Source organism: Amblyomma maculatum, chromosome 1 (assembly GCF_055883805.1).
Source record: "Amblyomma maculatum isolate TAMU_Amacu chromosome 1, ASM5588380v1, whole genome shotgun sequence".
In the NCBI taxonomy this organism is placed as follows: Eukaryota; Metazoa; Arthropoda; class Arachnida; order Ixodida; family Ixodidae; genus Amblyomma; species Amblyomma maculatum.
This window is the reverse complement of record NC_139344.1, coordinates 355,180,268-355,203,128: the sequence shown is the minus strand read 5'-3', so window position 1 is coordinate 355,203,128 and position 22,861 is coordinate 355,180,268. Positions and strand designations below refer to the sequence as shown.

The window sequence follows — 22,861 nt, the reverse complement described above, 5'->3', positions numbered from 1 at the left end:
TGCCCTAGCAGCAGCAAATACCTTGAATGCCGAAAATCGGTAATATTGGCTTGCTTGCGCTTCACGGCCAACCACGCCGTCACGCGACGTTCACATTCAGTCAGCAAACCCATTGTGACGTCATCATCACGGGTAGCAATAAAACTCCCGATGAAATCGAAAGCGTCCGTCCCCTATGAGGCGGTTGCATCCTGCAGGTCATCTTCGTCATCGAAAGAGTCTTTATTCCCGGCGGCTTTGATGATCTGCTCATCACTCAAATCTTCGTGAACTTGCACACAAGCGTCAGTGCCGATGTACTCGTCGAGCTCGAAGTAAGGAAGCACGAGCGCAATTATATCTGTGGTATCCACACTCTGACAGCCATCCATGTTTGTGTAAAGTAGCACTGTGACATGCTTTTGACTGTGTTTGCCACTGTGACAGCGCTGTCCCCTTGAAGTCAAGTGTCCTTGCCGGTAACATCTCGTAGAACAGCCCGGTCTGATCGGCGTTGTAGACCTCTGTCGGCAAGCAGTCGCTTAAAATGCCAGCCATATTTCTCGCCTTCCAACCAGTCGCTCCCTCAATGTCTGCCAACATTGATTCGCTGCACAGCACTTTTCCAACAATTTTATGGCAGGCCTTGAAACGATTCACACAGCCAATGTTGCCTTTAAAACCGTCAATGCCGAGTAGGCACTTATAGTTCATGGCTTTGTCCAGCTCTTCACAGTGTGGCTGCATAACCATTTTGTGCTTCGAGAACGTGCCTAAAGCAAGTGCTTTCTTTATGTTTCCCTTGTTTCTAAGTGTTGTGGATAGCGAACTTGCAGCAATTCCAGTCTTCAGCGATGGCCGCTTTCTTTCTTCCGCTTTCTGCTTGGGCGATGATTTGCGCTTTCTGTTCCAGCGAAAGGATTTTGCGCTTTTTCATTTGTGTTGGCATCGTGTCCCGCAGATGAAAGTTGGATGTTGTCGTAGACACCAGCAGTGAATGACGCGGCCACGAAACAAGGTCAAAATGGCGGAACTGGTGGAAATACAATCGTGATTATGTGCTGTGACTTTGGATTTGACTTGGACATTTGTCTAGCCAGTAAATTGCATTTTGGTTTCGATTTTTTTCGCGAAAATTTCGTTGAAGCGGAAAAGCGACGCAAAAATGGTTCGTTGTTCAAAAAAATGAGAATAAAAAATTCTTCTTTGTCACATAAATTTCGTTCTCGCGATATTCATTGTGGCGGGATTCAACTGTAACAAGTGGCATGGACGCAGGGCAGGGCACAAGACCAATAATATAATTTCAGATGAGGCCATCGGCCAGCGTGCAACATTCCATTACGGGCACAGTTCAGAAAGAGTGATCAAGTAAGGGTGAACACACTGTAATTTATAACTCTAAAATTTCCTAAAAAAAAACGGCACTCTCTATCACCCTGATTAGAAAGTGCTAGCAGTAAGATCTGTCCTTCTATTGTCCACTACATGCACTCAGAGGCCTCCTAGTTTTCGGACACTATTTACCACACACACAGCACAACACATGCTAGTGTTTAGAGCTTCATGGAGCCTGGTCATATAGGAGAGCAACAAAGTCAGAGAGGAAGAAAGGGTAAATAAACCAGTTCTCACTGTTGGAACTGATGCTGGAATGTGAAGGCCTTTGGGTGCCTTGAAAGGTACTTCTGCTTCGTCCTCTGGAAATGAGAAGGAAGTGAGTGACGCAGTTAGTTGTTGGCTGCACAGCCATATACCTGACATATAGGTGAGTATAAGTGGACGCTGAGCCCTGGAAATTACATAATGCACAAGAGCCTATGGGGCTAGTGCAAAACATCTTCATTTCTTGGTACTTCTAGTTTGACTGCCGCACTCACGCTGTGAATACGGTACAATTTCATATAATCCTGGCAACATGACCACAATCCTTTTCTGAACATACAGTACAAATTTCCTACAAATCCCAGGTGAGTTCCAAACACAGCTCACTACTTTCAAGCTAACACATTTAAGAAAAACCTTAAAGCAGAGAAGTCTCAGTAAATGTAGTTAACATTTTAATTCAGTAACAGTAGAACCTCACTGTTAAGTTTTCTGACAAAACTGCATGAAAAAAGAAAATGTTGCAGCCAGAAAATGAAACACCTGCTGATATATCATGTGTAAAGAAATTGTACATCTTGCAAGCCTCATTTCTATACTCCGTTTCATACACCAGGTGCAACGCAGCAAAAGCTACGTAAGTAGTCCGCAAGAAAAGAAAAAGAAGCGTATCATTACACGCTCGTTTCGTGGCCGAGTAGCTTCTGCAGAAGCGGGCTCTATTCCGAGCATACACGTTTGCAATAACTTGCTTCGCGTGCCTGAACATCTTTGCAATGCGGATCTTATAGAAAAAATCCGCTCCAAAGAGGCAATCGAGATCGCTGCGTTGCGCTGCATGGAGGGCACTGCTGGCAGGGTCGCAGGGCAGCGAAAACGCGACACGAACGGAAACGCGGGGCAGCAAAAATGTGACACGAAAGAAAACGACAAACAAAACATACAAACTCACCGAATCCGATCTTTTCTCCTTAAGAAAAGGTGCTTTTTGTGGAGATGATGGCAAATGTTAGATTTTTTTAAGCTTGCAGACAAAGCAACTATTATTTCCTCTCGTCAAGAGCAGGCACTATTTTTCATCAAGAATGCCAGGAGCGCAAACAAGGGCTCTAGCTTTGGCAGTGTTGCACTTGATGTATGAAACGGAGTATAGTTATGTGAACTTGAGGGTGTCATTGGTGAAACTTAGCACAACAGCAGTCTACCCATAGCCAAGTCATACATAGAACAGTATACCCCGTGCCCATACAAGGTCACAGGAGTGGGCATTCCCACCTAGGTGGGAAAGATCTTTGAGTTTTGACTTGAAATTCGACCTTTGACCTACATGCTTTCGAGCAGATTTACCGGTTTAACCAAGATCAAACCACGACTAACTTGCCTCGGATCCAAACAGCACACCCATATCTTGTGGAGCTGTGCAGACACGCTGTCTATTAAGACATGGTTTCATTTTAGCATCTTTGGTTCTTTGCATTGCTGTAGCAGTGACGATAGAACCATGCTAACATTTGCAACAATATTCACGCCACAAGCAGGTGTGGCATATGTGTTAATGCAACTTGTTGGCAGCCTGAGGATGGCACTTGAGAGTGCTTGTCAAGTGTTGATAGAGTGTGAAGTCTCACTTTGATGGGTGTGCTGTCAACGTGCTGTGTACGCCTAAGAAATTCTGTCAGAAAAGCTAGAAGGCCAGGGGGTAAAGTACTGGATAAGGCAATTCTGATGTGGTACCACATCATGATGATAATATGGCTAAGTTTGTACTGCATGGTTTTTTATGACAGCCTTGGCGTTACCGACTCATAAAAATATTGTTGCCAAGAAAACGTTGCATCTGGAGCATAGCAGTGCCATGGGTTCTTTGCCGTTACATGGCTACTCTCAGATCAGTGCTGCGCTATTCTCTTCGTGCACCTTTTGCAAGAAGAGAAAAACCTGACATACATGAGTCTTGATTGAGCGAACCTTATCACAGAAAAAGGCTGCTTGAAACCAGGAGGCAGCAAACTCTACTTACGTGCATCTTGCGAGTCCTGGGTGTTCTCAGAGTCGTAGGAAAATGCGGTCTCCTTGTAGGTGCCATCAGCGTTCATGGCAATCTTAAGCCTCTTCAACTCCTCCTCTGCAAAGGACCCGACAACATCCGCACAGTAAGCCCCACTGTCTACAACATGCCTACCAATTAGAGTGCAATGTAACAGCGGAAGGTGATACAGTGCACTGCAGAATAGAACATGGCATGGTATGGGGTTTAACGTCCCAAAGCGATCTAGGCTCGGACATTTTGACCACTTAGAGCTCTTACATGTGCACTGATATCGCAGAATACACAGGTGCCTTGATTTCCGCCTACATTGAAAAGTGGCTGCTGCACCCAGTATTGAATCCACATCCTTGGGTTCAACCGTCAAGCACTCTAATCACTGAGCCACAGCAGTGAGAACATAGCGAAGGGCAAACAGTAGAAACCATCTGTGGTTCTGCAACGCATCTGATGTTGCTGCAATTTATAGTCTGAACTTACAGTACTTACATTCACAAACTGAGCTCTCTATGTACAGTCATGGACAATATTTTGCGAGACGCCGGAGCCCCGTTTCAAAGCTGCCTCTGGGCCACTAGGCGGCGTGGTGCGCGCGTCGAGGTTGCGCGGGCCGATGACTAGGCGCATGCCCGTCCTATATGCGTCCGCTGGCCTTTCTCCTCGCTCGTTTTGTTTGAAGCGCTGCTTATTCCGCACTTGGGCGCGGCTGGCGCTGTTTACTGCTCGCGCCGCTCGAGCTATGCGGCCGTCGTGCTCGGCGTGCAGCCAGTCGAAAGCGATAACAGCGCTCGTGCACGGGGCCCGCCACCTTTATACCGAATCATTTAGATCTGTTTCTTTTTTTCTTTCAATAATAACATAACTTCTGGCATGCGATAAAGGTCTCGTTTCTGCAAACTGCCCACTGCGATGAAAACATCTCGATAAAGACACTCGGTCCTTATGCTTCAACTGCGAGCGTTAGCGTGCATCGCAACTCATTCATAGTTATTGTGCCGACCAAAAGCGTAAAAGAGAGAAATAATCCTTAAGCAACAAGTTTATTGTCATAAAACAAAAAATAAAAATAAAACAATGCAGACATCACTGGCAAACGAAAAATTCCTAATACTTGGTGAAACCGCCATCAGCAGCGATGACGCTTGCCAACCGGCGTGGCATCGATTCGTAAAGGGAACGAACCACATCTGTGTCCGCACGAAGCCTTTCCCATTCACCTCTGATCGCTTCCCAGAGTGTGTCTGCGTTGGCATTCCCAATGTGAGACCTCATCAGGTGAGCTTTCAATAGGCCCCACACATTTTCAATGGGACTCATGTCGGCTCCCTTCGGAGGCCATGGCAGCTGCCGCACGCCACGAGCGTCGAGAATAGCGCTCACTTTTCGAGACGTGTGTACAGGACTCCTATCTTGTTGAAAAAGGTAGAATCCATCTGGGAATGGTCCGTCAAGGACATATGGCGTTAACACACTCTCAATGATGTCGACGTAGGCGTCCGAGGTGAAGGATCCATCGACTCTCACCAGAGGCCCCAGTCCATTTCTTGACATGGCGCCCCATACAGCCACGGAACAGCGACCACTGGAGAACACATTTTGCACGTATGGCGGGTCGTATCTATATAGGAGAAGAAAATCAGTACAAAGTTATAATTTGGGTCTTATGCATCAGGTTGAGCGCGAGTGAAAACTAACTTTTCCGTGTAAAAAGGTTTGATTAGCAACTGTGAATCGTTTATAAATAGTTAGTACTTGAACCACGCTACTAAATGACAAGAGTTGTTTCGGAAGAGCAATTACTTTAGAGTAAATTGCGGCATCGGCACTAAGAAGCGTTTGCTAATGGACTCTCTTCGGAAGGGCGCTTCTATCAACATCGTGCACCTCCGAGATATTGCATGCTGAGGAGGAGTATTCGGCATTGTTTACGACGTATATTTCATTTGGGAACAAGAAGACAGCAGTTTGCCGCTATATCCTACTTTATTCGTATTCTTCATATAAAATATTCAGGATTTACTTAGACGCAAAAAAAAGGGTATCCATACCTGCAATTCACTGGCCTCCAAACTCGGCACTTCTGGTCCCAGCGGGTGGAAAAAGAAGACTCGTCCGAGAATATAACTTCGGACCAGTCGTCCACAGTCCACCCTTTCAGAGAGTTGGCGAACTCGAGCCGTTCCTTGCGCTGTTTAGTTGCCAGATGCGGCTTCTGGGCAGCCATGCACGATCGGAGACCAATTTCTTTGAGCCGCCGCCTGATAGTTTTAGCAGATATATTCAGTGCAAGTTCCTTGCGGATTTCTGCTGCAGTCATGAAGGGGTCGGCCACCGATGCCGCTATGATCAGGAGGTCATCTTCTTCTGTTGAAGCTCTCGGTCGACCTGGGCGCTTGGAATCTGCCAGGCTGCCTCCATTGCGGAAAACGCGAATGGTTCGGGCTACTGCAGATTTGGAACGACCGGTACGGCGAGCAATTTCTCGCTGGGGAACACCTTCCACGAAGAGACATGCAATCAGTCTCCTGTCGTCGATCGGCACTCTTGGAGGCATTTTGCAACTGGCAGGATTTGCGATGAAATTATATAGGTTTTCCTGGATATCGCTAACCAATCATAAATCAAGTAACGTCGATGGCTGAGCAGAAAATATAGGCGTTATGTGGGAAGAGTGCTTGCGCTATCTCGCCTTTCTACGATCAGACGATGCAAGCATGTGCTCATCAGCCTTATCACGTCAAAGTGACTTTTAAACAACTATAGTTCGAAAATTACGGTATTACATCACATAAAATGACAGTTACATTTTACGGCCTTACGTCCCCGACGTGATAAGGCTGATGAGCACATGCTTGCATCGTCTGATCGTAGAAAGGCGAGATAGCGCAAGCACTCTTCCCACATAACGCCTATATTTTCTGCTCAGCCATCGACGTTACTTGATTTATGATTGGTTAGCGATATCCAGGAAAACCTATATAATTTCATCGCAAATCCTGCCAGTTGCAAAATGCCTCCAAGAGTGCCGATCGACGACAGGAGACTGATTGCATGTCTCTTCGTGGAAGGTGTTCCCCAGCGAGAAATTGCTCGCCGTACCGGTCGTTCCAAATCTGCAGTAGCCCGAACCATTCGCGTTTTCCGCAATGGAGGCAGCCTGGCAGATTCCAAGCGCCCAGGTCGACCGAGAGCTTCAACAGAAGAAGATGACCTCCTGATCATAGCGGCATCGGTGGCCGACCCCTTCATGACTGCAGAAGAAATCCGCAAGGAACTTGCACTGAATATATCTGCTAAAACTATCAGGCGGCGGCTCAAAGAAATTGGTCTCCGATCATGCATGGCTGCCCAGAAGCCGCATCTGACAACTAAACAGCGCAAGGAACGGCTCGAGTTCGCCAACTCTCTGAAAGGGTGGACTGTGGACGACTGGTCCGAAGTTATATTCTCGGACGAGTCTTCTTTTTCCACCCGCTGGGACCAGAAGTGCCGAGTTTGGAGGCCAGTGAATTGCAGGTATGGATACCCTTTTTTTTGCGTCTAAGTAAATCCTGAATATTTTATATGAAGAATACGAATAAAGTAGGATATAGCGGCAAACTGCTGTCTTCGTGTTCCCAAATGAAATATACGTCGTAAACAATGCCGAATACTCCTCCTCAGCATGCAATATCTCGGAGGTGCACGATGTTGATAGAAGCGCCCTTCCGAAGAGAGTCCATTAGCAAACGCTTCTTAGTGCCGATGCCGCAATTTACTCTAAAGTAATTGCTCTTCCGAAACAACTCTTGTCATTTAGTAGCGTGGTTCAAGTACTAACTATTTAGAAACGATTCACAGTTGCTAATCAAACCTTTTTACACGGAAAAGTTAGTTTTCACTCGCGCTCAACCTGATGCATAAGACCCAAATTATAACTTTGTACTGATTTTCTTCTCCTATATAGATACGACCCGCCATACGTGCAAAATGTGTTCTCCAGTGGTCGCTGTTCCGTGGCTGTATGGGGCGCCATGTCAAGAAATGGACTGGGGCCTCTGGTGAGAGTCGATGGATCCTTCACCTCGGACGCCTACGTCGACATTATTGAGAGTGTGTTAACGCCATATGTCCTTGACGGACCATTCCCAGATGGATTCTACCTTTTTCAACAAGATAGGAGTCCTGTACACACGTCTCGAAAAGTGAGCGCTATTCTCGACGCTCGTGGCGTGCGGCAGCTGCCATGGCCTCCGAAGGGAGCCGACATGAGTCCCATTGAAAATGTGTGGGGCCTATTGAAAGCTCACCTGATGAGGTCTCACATTGGGAATGCCAACGCAGACACACTCTGGGAAGCGATCAGAGGTGAATGGGAAAGGCTTCGTGCGGACACAGATGTGGTTCGTTCCCTTTACGAATCGATGCCACGCCGGTTGGCAAGCGTCATCGCTGCTGATGGCGGTTTCACCAAGTATTAGGAATTTTTCGTTTGCCAGTGATGTCTGCATTGTTTTATTTTTATTTTTTGTTTTATGACAATAAACTTGTTGCTTAAGGATTATTTCTCTCTTTTACGCTTTTGGTCGGCACAATAACTATGAATGAGTTGCGATGCACGCTAACGCTCGCAGTTGAAGCATAAGGACCGAGTGTCTTTATCGAGATGTTTTCATCGCAGTGGGCAGTTTGCAGAAACGAGACCTTTATCGCATGCCAGAAGTTATGTTATTATTGAAAGAAAAAAAGAAACAGATCTAAATGATTCGGTATAAAGGTGGCGGGCCCCGTGCACGAGCGCTGTTATCGCTTTCGACTGGCTGCACGCCGAGCACGACGGCCGCATAGCTCGAGCGGCGCGAGCAGTAAACAGCGCCAGCCGCGCCCAAGTGCGGAATAAGCAGCGCTTCAAACAAAACGAGCGAGGAGAAAGGCCAGCGGACGCATATAGGACGGGCATGCGCCTAGTCATCGGCCCGCGCAACCTCGACGCGCGCACCACGCCGCCTAGTGGCCCAGAGGCAGCTTTGAAACGGGGCTCCGGCGTCTCGCAAAATATTGTCCATGACTGTACAGTTATCTCAAACGCTCCATCATTTGTCCTTATATATGAAGGGAGCAAACAGCCCCTTCCACCAAAGAAAGAACAGGAGATTTCTTCTACTGTTGCTCAGTGCGAAGTAATGGAGTAATCATAGTGTAACCGATTAGAATGTAGAAGAAAAACTAAAAAAAAAAAAGTGAAAATGCTATCAAAACCATATAACCCAGTTCTCACATCAACTTCCCTTTTTGTTCTGATAGACGAACATTTTCTTTTGCAGCCAACACAACTGAAGAATCACTCTCGTAACATCTTTCATTATTGATCAACGCCATTGAAAAAGCCAGCCATATCTAATGTGTGAACTGATTTCTTGATCTCAGCAGGATAGATGTTCTCTTAAATAGGAGTTCACGTTTATGCCTGGAGCAGCGTTGCCAGGATGCCAGTTGTGCTGTCCTTTTATATTATTATGTTAGCACACCTCTAAGTCAGGACAAGTGAAGACCAACTAGTCCAGTGTAAAGGTTCGCTGGCTTTAAAATTGCAAATTAATATGGGAAAAAATAAACACTACCTCTGCAAAAGACAAAAAGACTATAGCAAAGAATGCCATTTAATTGGAGCCCGTTGAATTCATTTCATGTTTGTCTCAGAGGCCCATTTAATACTTTCAATGTTTGTTTTTTGTCCATAATGTATATTATGTCATCCAAATGATTTCAATGAGAAATTCCATGAGGTGATCCGTTTATATGAATTCCTAACATATAAATAAGAAAAAAAAGACATGCAGTAAAGAATTATGTGTTCACCCTACTCCTCTAAAAGGAGGTCTAGTTTCCTAAAAAGTGACCGACAGACAAGGTGTTCCACTCTTACCTTGGTATATGGACTCCTCATGGAGGTCTCTGAAGAGTGCTAGGAACCGTTCTTCTTCGCACAGCTCTTCCAGGGCTTTCTCTTCTTCCGAAAGTGATGCAGCATACTCGAGGATGGCTCCAGGCTTTGGCTCATATTCTTCAATGCTGTGTAGGTAGCCTCGTGCATCATACCTGACCAGCATACAAAAGCATTCCATTAGAATGTGGACTTCAAATTTACACTGTCTAGACTATCTGAAATTTTTAAACGAAACAAGCTCTGCCTCAAGCTTAAGAGGTGACTTACATCTGTGTGCACTCACCAAACAAAGGCCCCCGAAATGAATTCTTTTACTTTGATGCTACACCATGGCGACTCAGTTGGGTGTTTGGGGATGCCGTGTCTGCAGCACTGTTAACTGCTGGTTTGGATTAGACCTTTGTCTTTCTTCTTGCCCTCAATCCTGTTCAACCTCCAGCCTAATATGGATTTGAAAGTATGCCCACCAAGTAATGCATGAAGGCAGGTAAATAGCCTCGTGCTGTAATTACTGAAATCGCGTTCGTATAAGTCTACGGCTCATGCGCCGAAAGTGGTAAGCTTCAGGAAGGATTATATCAGACGGGCAACTGCCAGCCATAAGGCGCCTTTGAAAATACGCCATTCCAATTGTCGGTGCCCGCTTACGCAAGAGGATTCTGGCAGCGACGCACTAACTCGGTATTTCCAACACGCCCACTCCCTGCTGATGAATTTTGTTTTCATACTTCAGCTATGCTGACCCTTCAATGGTAGTGAATAGAGTGAGCCTGACGCTCTTCATCCAGCCAAAGAAACAATACCACATCGCCGAGACTACGTGACGCGCCACAGACCGCAATTGCTACCCTGAATCCAAACACCAACGTATACAGGCTAGACGCAACACGTTCACGACCAATGAACTCCAAATGCTACGCTCCATGCATCGGACGAAACTCATCGGTGTGGTAAGTGACGAAGAAAGCAAGATCGGCAAATCGTTTGGCGGTTTTACAACCCCGCTTTGCCGGTTTGCTACGATAGCCAAGGTGGGAGGAATGAACATGAACATTCGCAACGGGCCAACAGTTTGTTACATATACCTTTTTATCTCACTCCCAAAGCCGCGATGCCTCAAACACATTCGAGCCACACAATCACAGCGCAAAGAACACCCAGCGGGTTCAGGCCACGTTAGAACAAACTGATCGGAAGGCCGGATGGCTCGTCTCTCGGTAGCTGGGTCCCGCATCCTGCAGCCGCCGGGACGCTAGAACAACTAGGGCAGACTCATTAGCAGCGAAAAAAAAAAGAAACAAAGCATGCATATAAATCAAAACATCAGTAAAAACCTGCGCTCTTGCGATCGTAAATCCACAAAGTCAAGGAGGCATTGTTTGCTTGGAGACGGACCTGTCAATCATAAGGCTGTCGTCGCCCATCCATGGGATCAAATGTTTGCCACGGTCAATAAGTATAGCTCTCTCGTCGTCCCTGAACAGTTTGCACGAGTAGCCAAACACTAAAAGATCCTCGTCCGGTTTTCCACTGCGTTCACTGCTCGCAGCCCACGTTCGGCCATTAGCTGGGACCGCCATTTTGTTTTCTAACCCTGCGCCTGCGCATAAATCTTGCGCAGCATTTTTCTTTTCTTTTTTTTTTTTCGGTTCCGCCACCGACGGAAGCTTGGAAATTTTTCGCAATCCAAACAAAGCATTTTAAGGTATAATAATTTGCGCGATTATAAAATTAAGTATATTGCAGTTTAAAAAAGGCTTAAACGTTCTATATTCTAGTTTTCGCCAGATTTCGGTTTCGTTATTCCAGTTGCTGGCGGCAATTTGAAACTATGAAAGAGTGGTAGGCTATCTCGGGATCTTTTGTGCATAGTACCGATTAAGCCTCGGTACATTCAATAATGAAAATGAGTTTCGGGGAAACGAAAGATGCAGCAAGGCGCTGAGTTTACTGCAAACTGCGGTTGAAGTTTGCAGTAACTGTGCGCATTCGCTCCGTGTTTATTTTGTAAATATGCGTTATTGAGAATTGTGTGGATGTTAAACCTCAGCGGCTTTTTTTGTCGCGTATTCATAACGTGAACACTGTGTTCACGTTATGAATACAAACTACAATCATGTGATTTTGTTTGGTTTGTGGGATTTAACGTTTCAAAGTGACTCGGGCTATGAGAGACGCCGTAATGGACGACTCCGGAAATTTCGACTACTTGGGGTTCTTTAGCGTGCACTGACATCGCACAGCACACGGGCGTCTTGATTTTCGCCTTCATCGAAAATGAAACTACAATCATTTAAGATAGATCTTATGTAGGATCCCCCCCCCCCCCCCCCCCCTCTTCCCGTTGTAACCTCTATGAAGTTAAAAACGCAGGAGATATAGACAAGTACACTCTCCGAGGAGTAAAGTGGGATGGAATGGGATTTGCTTGAGGTAGAACTGTGTACAGTACTTTTTTCCAACTTCTAGAATTTCATACCAGGAAATAATATATGGATTTAATGATCTCATCTTCATACCGTTCACATACAGGGGGTTTACATGAGACCGACAAAGTCGAGTCGGGGAGGCCTGTCGGACTAAAAACCGGCTATCGGGCTCATGTATACGCTAGGGGGTCGAGCTAAAGGACCGTCGGGTCGGGTCCCGCCAGCCCGACTGCAGGGGGTGGGTTGGCTCGACCCTACCCGATGGGCGAGGCGCATGTATACTCTGACGCGTCGGGCAGGCACCTCCTCTCTTGCCTCCTTGCTGGTCGGGGACGGGACCGTGAGCTGTTCCTCTGAGCATTCCTCCTTTTCCTCCTCTCCTGCCTGCGCCTGGTTCTCTTGCTCGACGCACGGTGTAGCAGCGATCTTTGCCCGACAGAAACGAGCTCATGTAAACCCGGACGGGTCGGGCTGGCTCAGCTCGACAACCGGCTCCCCCCTACCCGACCCGCTTGCGTCGGGCTCATGTATACAAGGCTATATAGGCTTATCTCCTTTCATAAGCATGAAGTTGTGTGCCAAATGGGCGTGTCGAATACAAAGACAACATAAGATACGCGTGATAGTTTTCCAGCAAGCCGCGTCCTTTCCGCTGTAGTAGTGGTCGAGAATACTCATCGAGCACATCCGGAGACTCGAAACCGCATTGTGAACCCGCGACGCCGCAATCGACTGGCTCGCGCTCTCTCTCTCCGGAAGCTGCCTACTGAAAGCAAAACACGTCCCGAACAAATGCACTTCCGGTGCAGCGTTGAATAAGATTGTAACGCCGCTATCCCGAAGCAACGACCGAAACAAAGTTTAGAACGGCGTGTTTGGTGGCACCCCTGGTGGTGAGCGCGGATGTCAGTGAGCTGACATCCGCGCAGGTTCCTTTTTGCAGGTTCCCTTTTGCGGAAAATGGGATATTTAGCTATTTTTATGTCCTGGTGGCTTTTTCTTTAGCGGTGTTTGGGGGTTCTACTTTTTTTAGAGTAGCCTTAGGGCCGGATTAGCAGTTATGAGCTAGGGTCCAGTTCAAAAAGAAATTAAAAGGACCCCTATAACCTTACCCGACCCCTGCTGTCACGTTTGAGACTTGGCGTGTTTTATAACTTCTTACCAGAGAACACACGTCATATTTACTCGAAGAATATGTGGACTGCTTATGAACATCGCTAGAACATATACTTTCCCGCAGAGCACACGGACAGACTGGCACCTAGACTGAGCAATTCTAGGAAATAACAGGACACACAGCATCTTCCTTAAAATCCAGAACGCCTATTCATGAAAAAATAAATTTCTCGAGAAGATATTTTCTTGGCTAATTCGATAGCGCAGGACGATTGGCTACGTGTAAACACAGACGAAACAGAGATGGGTCAGAAATCCTTACTGAAAATGAGCTACCAATCATTTCATAGTTCTAAGAATTCGTCCAGCAAGATGAATTGAAGCTCGTCTAAGGGAGTGTTTCAGCGAAAACTCCCATATTATCCTCTATATGCGTGCAAATAATATTTATTACTCCAAGCGTTGTCACAATGCGGAGAGCTAAACTTTTTCGAAAAGGTTGCGCCTGCGGAAAACGACATCGTTACTGAAATCGCACAGAATTAAATTTTTAATATGGTAAAATAATCAGTAATATATATATTTACATTTATACAGATTTCCAGACTTACAAAGACAGTATATTTACGCTTCGAGCATAGTTTCCACTTTTAAACAGACAGCACTATATATCACGCGCCTTTTCTGTATTTACAGATTAAATTTACATTTTACGATATAGCGTATGCAGCTTGTTCCACCGAGAAACCACCGTAGATGGCGGACGGAAAAATAGGTTGGATATTGAGAATAGGGTGGACACTTAAGCTTGGCCTTTATGTTTGTTATGATTAATGGCTCCCGTTTGCCGGCTCCCTTTGCGGATCATCGTAGGATGAACATTTTAGCCGTGCTATCGCGTCTACAAGGCGAAGCTTAAACGTCCTCCTAATTTTTTACAAATACATTACTATATTTTATAGGAATTTAACTTTTAAATGTGGCGTCTGTTGGAGGAGGAGGAGGAGGAGGAAGTTTGGGGTTAGAACACAGTATGAAATCAATTTCATTTTTAGTCTCCCCGTTAGGGCCTTTCCCGGTTCTTCATTCTGATGAAGAAGGTATTCATTATTCATAAGTTATTTCGTTCAGCAAACTCAACTATAGTAACTCCCCTCTGCTATTTCTTAACCAAATTACATAGTTGCCCACTGCGTGGTCTCCACTCTCCAGTTTGCTTTCTATCTAGTTTGGAATTGAAGTTGCCCATACAGTATAATGTGTTTTTATTTTCCCGCCGCTTCTACATTTTCATAGAGGCTTTCACTGCCTGGTCATCATGACTATTTACCTCTCCGGTAAGTCTCAACAACACAGTACATGCCCGCCCTTCAGTACAGTATATGCCTCATTTTATCTCCTCACTTCACTAATCCCTATGATATCCCATTGTGTACCCTCCAGTTCCTCTAAGAGCACTGCTAAAGTGCTCTCACTAGCTATGGTTCTAGCGTCATACGTTGGCAGGGCCAGCTTCCCAATAGCGGCCTGTCCTCAGAGCCAGAAATTCTTATCAATTATTAAAATGCAGGATTCTGTCTTTTCACGTTGACAGGCGAGAGGCTGACGTCACGGCTGCTCAGGACCTGCACTGGGAGTTGTATATATCGCAGGAATGCCATGCTTTGGCCTTCTAAAGATCCATGACTTTTGGCGACCCGTTTCTGGGTGATCTCGATGTAAAAATATGCCTTTGCCGGTGATTTTATAAGAAAAAGGGCACCTAGGTGAGCCTTTGGCTTTTCCAACTGTTAATACTCGGCTCCAACACCTGTAACCACCTTGCTAACGAAAGCTGTGTTTTTTGTAACTGTTTTAGTAAAGACCAATAAGTAAAAAAAAAAAAAAAGTGTGGGAGGAAGCTCAAAGCTGTAAAGAGAAACATAAGCAGAAATCAAATATACGCACTCAGAGACAAACATGGCAGCGAATTTGCAATTTGATTAAGCTGTTTCAAGTCACAGAGCGACTATGTGATGGTCTGTAATAACCGAACTAATCATGATACCAATTTTGGAAATAGTGGCTCCGAGGAAATGAGTATTTCGAGGGTAATGAAGCAGGAAACAGTGTAAAGACCTTAGAATCAGCACAGAGGGAGAAGTGAAAGGTGATTTTAAGTTTGTTTTTTTACTATATGAGACTCAAAACTCGTATACTCTTCGCGTGCAAGTCTAACAATGTCAGCTAATCCGCTGGCAGCCGCTTTCTAGCTTGTAGTCGTGTCGACTGTCTCGTGGTCGTTGAGACAAGAACATCCTTTTAGTAATCTGTACCACAAGAAGCCATACATATGCTTGACAGAGCTACATAACGCGGGGTACGATCCTGAATCGGACCGCGCCACGCATGTTGCCGTGGCACGGATACTTGAACAGCCGCTGCCGCCTTCTTCTGCTAGCAAGATACTTCTTTCCTAAACACCACGAAGCTCTGTTTGAGGTATGACCTTCTTTGTGGTCAGTGCTTACATTCGGGAGAGCGGATGATCTCAGTTCTGGCTTTGCGTTTAAGGTTTTCCATGCTAAGTGGACGGCGGGCGTGAGGTAATAAATAAATAAATAATAAATTGGTTCACAGGAAGGGAAAGGCGAAGTAACTGTCACACTTGCTCTGTGGACACCCGAACCGCGCCGTAAGGGAAGGGAGGAAGGTGGGAATGAAAGTGGAAAGAGAGAAAGAGGAGCCGTAGTGGAGGGCTACGGAGTAATTTCGACCACCTGGGGATCTTTAACGTGCGCTGACATCGCACAGCACACGACGCCTCTTCGTTGTGTGCTGTGCGATGTCAGCGCACGTTAAAGATCCCCAGGTGGTCGAAATTACTCGCCCTTGATCAGTTTTCTCTGCGTTGGCTGTGCAAGAAACTATGTTTTAAAATCTCAGCGTTTGTTTTTTCTCTTCGGCTACTCAAGGGAAAAAGCCATAAGAAACGTTTTCTTCTGCATTTTTTTTTTTTTCACTGTCTTTTTAACGAACTTACTCCTAACGTTAAGCAGAAACAACCGCAGTCTCGACGATGTGTCGCAGCCTGTTAAGCGAAGAAAAAATTGTTGCCTTTCTTCTGAATATCTGTCTTCATTTCTGAAAAGGCAGCCTTGGACTCTGTCTTGGGCCTTTCCAAGGCGCACCTTGTGGAAGAAGTTCCCAAAGCAACATAACTTATGTTAGTGACGGTAATGCCCTAAGTCAGTATCGGATTCTTGAGTTGCAGCATGGCGCATCCTAAAGGAAGAAATACGGACCTTACAGCAGCGGGGTAAGAGAAAAGTGCTTGCGGCGGTGTTGGTTGTTTGAGCAAACATCAGCGAACACGCGAGAACTTCCACAAATCTACACGTGAGGCCGTAAAGACTGCCAGCGACTTAGTAACGCGAAGTAAAGGCTGAAGGATATCAGCATTTTGGAGCTTCTGCAGAGCCCGCTTGCACATTTTCGCCGAAAGAATGAGGTGTAGAGAACAGCAAAGGAAATGCCTGACTTCCAGATGGCCCAAAAGAAGAAATATGTGCTCAGTAAAAAGAAGGCAATGTCTTCGATGGTGCTTCCACATCTGCTTGGTAGTCGAAGAGATTTTGATGTCGTTGTAGGCTCGTGCTGGACAATAAGATGCTCAAATACAGACATCAACGGTCACCCTCTATTTCTTGATGATATTTTACTTAATATAGCATGGAGCTGGAACAGCGTTACATTTTTAATTTCTGCATGCCTTAGACTTCTAAAATGCTTCCTTCAGAGCACAAGATAATTTCCCTGCTAACGGTCTCTAGCTTCTATACAGAGCCACGAAACATCGAGGCCCTGGATAAAAAAAAAAAAAAAAAAGTGGGAATATTCTTGTGGTTAAAATCAGGCCTAATACGAGACGAAGGAGAAAGGGGACACGACGCTAACTAACAACCAGGTTTTATTGCACGCTCGCTAGTTATATACCTCCCGTTCGTACAAAAACAAATACTGCTTCGTCAAATGGTAGCCCAATGAAGTACGACGCGGTTTTAAACCTGAAGGGGCGGTCTTATATTTTTGCTTAATCTACTTGCAACATATTGCAATAATTAGTTTTGTTATAATCAAGAAATGATTTAATTATACTTAGCAGCTCGATTTAATACCAATTTACCTCGCGATGGAAAAATACTAGGTACAGAAAAAGTTATACCTTCATAGTTCTTTTCCGAAACAAATTACACTAAATAGCGAATTTATAGCGTCTTACGCTTTCATCAACCGGCCACCCGGCCAAAAACAAAAGAAGACTTTCTTAGGCATTGAGAGGGCTTTGGTTTTTGCATGAGAAAACGTAGCTTGATTGAGTCGACAATAAATCGAATTTCTGACATTTCCTCATTCTAAGAAGCAGCTATAAGCAATACAATAATAAACATAGTTTTTCTATTTAGTTTTATAATTTAAACAATATATATCAACACAATTAGTGCCTTATACTTTAATACACTGAGGATTATTGACAGAGACGTTATTAAAAATAGAAAAGTTTTTTTTTTGTTTTTTCAATATACGAATCAAAATTGTCGATTTTTACGTTTGTAAATTTTGGGAGATTTTGAAGTGGTGTAGAAAAACACTTGCTGATCTAGAGCTAGAAATTTTTCCCGCAGTGAACAACGTGACCTGCAAAATGCAGAGGAAAATATTCAGTGGTAAGACCTCAATGCATTAGGCCAGAATGTAGGGCTAGAAATTGCTGTTAGTTGTGGTGCCCCGCTACTGAAGCAAACTTTGGAGATTTTTTTTGCGAAACCACTGCGGCAACGACAAGAACAACAATAACACTTTTTAAAGTATTCATAAGAATATAAGTAATTGCACAGATTTAATGAGTGAATACTAACGTGAGGCGAAATTTCAGCGTGCAGCAGAGCTCCAAACTTGCAAATTCACGAAAGATCTAAAACAACGTTTTGAACAACTTGTGAGTTACGTAGATAATTACAAGAAATGATCATTTATAGAGGCAGAGAAGTTTTTATTTTCATGCTCATTCCAAAAGATGCAGATCGATTTATATTTTGTCAGGTTTAAAGTCATGCGCCAGTTTCGAGAGGCCCTCGGCTCAAGTTCTCGTTGTTAGCCATTTGCTGAATGCCAAGATTACGAAAACAAGCGTTCAAACTGTGTTAATGTCTCCGATAACGTCAGCGCAGGCGACTATTATGTGAACATCTGGAGATGTGCTCTCTCTTGAGGAAAAACCACCCACGCAATATGTTTTTCTTGCATTGAAGTATTTTTTTTAATATATGAACAGGCAGGCGCCTGTTCGTATAAAAATAAAAACACGCAATACTTGCACATTAGCTCCTATAGCATAAGTTAAACCATTGCATAAAAAAAAATAGAAGCCAAATGACCTAGAATACATTGGCATTTCAGAGCACTTCTATTGTTCATTTTGAAAGCGCTCCTTAGAAAATGCCAAGTCCTAGGCCTTGCTGGGAGTATTGTCACTGTCCGACCATTAAGGAAAAAAAGAATATGCTTCGCAACGCCGGTGCTGTGATGTAGGTGATTCCGCAATACTGAAAAGAATTGCAGATTAGGAAACAAATCCATTAGCAACAACTTCCTTCCTGCTTGTCTCCGGATGGATCTCTTCGTTATATATATATATATATATATATATATATATATATATATATATATATATATATATATATATATATATATATATATATATATATATATATTAGATAGGTAGTGGGTAGAAATACAAACTGAAGCATAGTAAAATAAAAACACTCTGACGAACGCCAGTCCCTGGTCGTCGAAAGGTTAGTAAATAAAATTGTTTCGTTTTTCACCATGCTTATGTATGCTTCACCGGATACATCAGCACTTCAACTTCAATTCCCGCACGCACGCACGCACGCACGCACGCACGCACACACACACGCACGCACACACACACACACACACACACACACACACACACACACACACACACACACACACACACACACACACACACACACACACACACACACACACACACACACACACACACACACACACACACACACACACACACACACACACACACACACACACACACATATATATATATATATATATATATATATATATATATATATATATATATATATATATATATATATATATATATATATATATATATATATATATGCTGTAAGCTGCTCAAACACGCTCTTAGCGTTGGTAATTTTGGGCTGCATTTCTCTTTTGGGTTGCTTTCTCCCCAAGCACCGTGACGAAATCTGGTATAGAGCAGATTGTGGTTTGCTATTTCTTTTTTTCTTTTTGTTGCTTCATGAGGTCACATTGTGTTTCCGAGCAAGCAACATGCTAATAAGCGAAAATAGGCATTGCAATGCGCTTCTTGAAGATATCGTTCTTGGGCTCTCCTGTCTAGGCCACTTAATTTCAGTAAAAATGTCACTGGGAGAAAAGGTAAAACTACGGCTTAACTTTCACAAATATAGGAGACGACAGCGCTTTCCAAGACACCCCGGGATTTTAGAACTAATATGTCACTGTTGACTCTTAGACTCAACCTTCGAAGGCTTTTTAGGGAGACGCTAGACATTTAAACAAGCGTTCTCAGGTTTGATGTCCATTTCCATTTGTGGTCATTTAATGCTACTATGAGGGCTTTACTGTCGCCCACCAACCTTTCACATCTACCTTTACCAAACGTCAAATTTCGTCTCGCACAGTATAAAAATAATTGCAAGAGGCGAAGCTTTGAACATCGGGTATTCGCCCATGCATAATGAGATTAATCGTATGGCTGTTGGTTTCTATAGCGTCATGCTTCGCGACGAAAGGTACGGTTATTTGCTCATGTTGTTCAAAAATTCTGAAAGGTGGCGTCTCGAATTAGTTGTTGATTACTTTTATCCACGTGAAAGCAATGAGAACAAGCTATTTTAGCTTTCTTTTGCGGCAATACGACCGTGCCTATGTTGTTAACTTTTTCAGCAATAACGGTGGTTTCTGTCGTAATAACAGAATAGATAGGTATCAAGCTAGATGTAGTGTAGAAACTATAAAATATATGCAAAGTAGATTTTTTTGGATTGGATTGGAAAACATTTATTCACCGGCAGAAAGTGGTTCAAGGTGAGGTCTTGGTCGCGCTAGATGGCCGTCAGCCCGTGGCTAACCGCAACCTCGTTGGCCCGCTCCACTGCCCGGAGTTGGATCTCCGGGTCGGAGCTGAGCAGCACGGCCTCCCACTGCTCGGATGTTAGGAGCTGAATTAGGTCCGAGGGAGGTGGATCCTCCGGACAGTTCCACAGGATATGGTCTAGTGTGGCTCTGTCGCCGCACTTGTTACACTGGGGGGAGTACTGCCCGGGGTACATGAGCGAAAGTACCGCCGGGTTGGGGTGGGAATGGGTTTGCAAGCGACGCTATGTGGTCTCCTGGGTCTTCGTGAGCGATTTATGCGGTGGAGGGAAGATGCATCTTTCGAGGCGAAAGTGGTGTGTTATGTCGTGAAACGAGGTCAGGCCATCTTTTGAGAAACTCGGGTCAGAGGAGCCCACTGCCCGGCCGACGAAACCTCGGGCGTAATCGTGGGCTGCCTCGTTCCCCGGGTTGCCCGAGTGGGCCGGAACCCATAACAACTCGATCTCCCTTGAAGGGGTGTGGTGGGTGCTTGTGAGGATTTGGAGGGAGATGGGGAAGACGCGGCCCCTCGCAAAGTTGCGTATGGCTGCTTTGGAATCGCTGAAAATAATGTCAGCTGAGGTGTTGGCTATAGCTAATGCAATGGCCGCTTCCTCCGCCGTCTCGGAGGAGGTGGTGTATATCGTGGCGGCTGTTAGGGGCGAACCGGTCCCGGTCACTGCGCCTATCGCTTACGCTTTGTGCGGTGTTAGATATTCCGCCGCGTCCACGTAAGCGGCCGCGGGGTAGTCCTTGTATTTGGCGTGTAAGGTGCGGGCTCTCGCCTTGCGCCTTCCCTCGTGGTGCGTAGGGTGCATGTTCTTAGGTAGGGGTTTAGCAGTGAGCATTCTGTATACTTCGGGGAAGAGTTGTTTCGAGTCCTCGGTTAGGGGTTGGGCGTTGATCTTTATACGGTGCAAGATGGCCCTATCTGCCTTGGATCGCGTGAGACGTGCGTATTGGGAAGTGAGGTGTGCTTCGCACAGTTCGGGTAGTGTGTTGTGTATGCCAAGGGCTAGCAATCTGTCGGTAGGCGTGTCGTGCGGAAGACTGAGCGCTGTCTTGTAAGCTTGACGGATGAGGCACTCTATCTTGATCTTTTCCACTTGATAGAGGTGCAGGTACGGTAGAGTGTACACGAACCTACTGAGGACGAATGCCTGGATCAGTCGGCAGAGGTCGTTCTCCTTCATGCCGCGTCTCTTGTTGGCTATTCGTCGTATGGGCCGGGTGGTTTGATTGACCGTGGCGGTCAGTTTGCATATCGTTTCGGTATTCCTGCGGTTGCTCTGAATGAGCATCCCGAGAATTCTAATTGTTGATACTTCTTTGATAGGCTGTCCTTCGACAGTTATGTGTAGCAGAGGCGGGGGTGCCTGGCCTCTGTGGCTGCCTCTCGGACTGTTTCTAAGCACAAGCAATTCTGATTTGGGATGCGAGCATTCGAGGCCCGCGCCAGAGGCATGGGACTCGATTACGTTGACGGCCTCCTGCAGCGTCCCCTCTATTTGGCCGTCACTGCCGGTGGACATCCACAGAGTGATGTCGTCCGCGTATAAGCTGTATTGTATACCCTCGATTGCAGCCAGTTTCGGGGGTAGCGTGACTAGGGAGAGGTTGAATAGGAAGGGCGAGAGGACCGAGCCTTGCGGCGTGCCTCTGCTTCCTAGGGGGATGGGATTCGATGTGAGACCTCCGAGCGATAGCTCTGCCCTTCTCTCCGAGAGGGAAGAGCGAACGTAACTGAACGCTCTCTCCCCTGGGTCGATGTGCGAGAGGTTCGTGAGAATGGCTTCGTTTGAGACGTTGTTAAAGGCCTTTTTTAGGTCTAAACCTAAGATGGCCTTCGCGCCTTTCCTGTATGTAGGGTCTAGGACGTCTCTCGAGATTTGGAGCATGACGTCTTGCGTAGATAGGTTCGCTCTGAATCCTAACATCGCGTGTGGGATGAGGTCGCGGTCCTCCGCGTAGCTTTGTAGCCCGTTGAGGACAACGTGCTCCATGAGCCACGCACGAGGTTAAGGATATAGGGCGGAGGTTGTCCATATAGAGTTTTTTGCCTGGTTTTGGGATGAATGTGACCCTGGTGTGAACTAGTATGCGTACATTTAAGGCCCTCAAGTAGGTTTAACAATTACGCTATCCCGGGCGTCTTAGTCCATGCTTTATGATATGTGCTTTGTTGAGCGCTTTTATTGTCTCTTAACCAAAATGCTTTAAGCGAATACTAAGTTCAAATTCTGCCTTTTCCCTGATAGTCATTCACTGGATTCCAGCCCACACAGGCGGCCTAACGATTGCAGCCTGAATTGATATTCTGGCTGCCCTATCTACGGAATTCTTATATTGCGCTAACAACCATCGATGCATACAACCCCTGCTTGGGCCTTGTTTATGTACGAAGGTTACAGATATCTATTTGGTGTGCGTACATGCCTCAGCTAGTGCACAGCAGACATCTTGAAGTGGGATAGATTTGCCCAATTTTCCAGGAATCAACAAAAATGTTTACAGCATTTGAACCATGTAGGATCCTCCTGT

General features: G+C 45.4%; 2 protein-coding genes across 5 annotated transcripts in view; one reads left to right on the top strand and one right to left on the bottom strand.

The window, feature by feature from the left end:
* The window catches only part of LOC146207861 (protein suppressor of white apricot-like), a 46,927-nt gene extending 35,779 nt beyond the window's left edge, over positions 1–11,148 (bottom strand). For 2 of the 4 annotated variants that reach the window (XM_084591101.1, XM_084591110.1), the window contains exons 1-4: positions 10,953–11,148; positions 9,537–9,709; positions 3,605–3,709; positions 1,615–1,679 (exon numbers count right to left, since the gene is read on the bottom strand). In XM_084591101.1, the coding sequence (XP_084447227.1) occupies positions 1,615–1,679; positions 3,605–3,709; positions 9,537–9,709; positions 10,953–11,137 (528 nt within the window). In that variant the 5' untranslated portion in view covers positions 11,138–11,148. The other 2 variants (XM_084591118.1, XM_084591126.1) reach the window with 2 other exon arrangements.
* Positions 11,149–19,867: 8,719 nt separating this feature from the next.
* The window catches only part of LOC146207860 (venom metalloproteinase antarease-like TtrivMP_A), a 31,667-nt gene continuing 28,673 nt past the window's right edge, over positions 19,868–22,861 (top strand). The window contains exon 1 of the mRNA XM_084591089.1: positions 19,868–19,974. Within this exon, the coding sequence (XP_084447215.1) occupies positions 19,920–19,974 (55 nt within the window). The 5' untranslated portion in view covers positions 19,868–19,919. The remainder of the gene's footprint in view (positions 19,975–22,861) is intronic.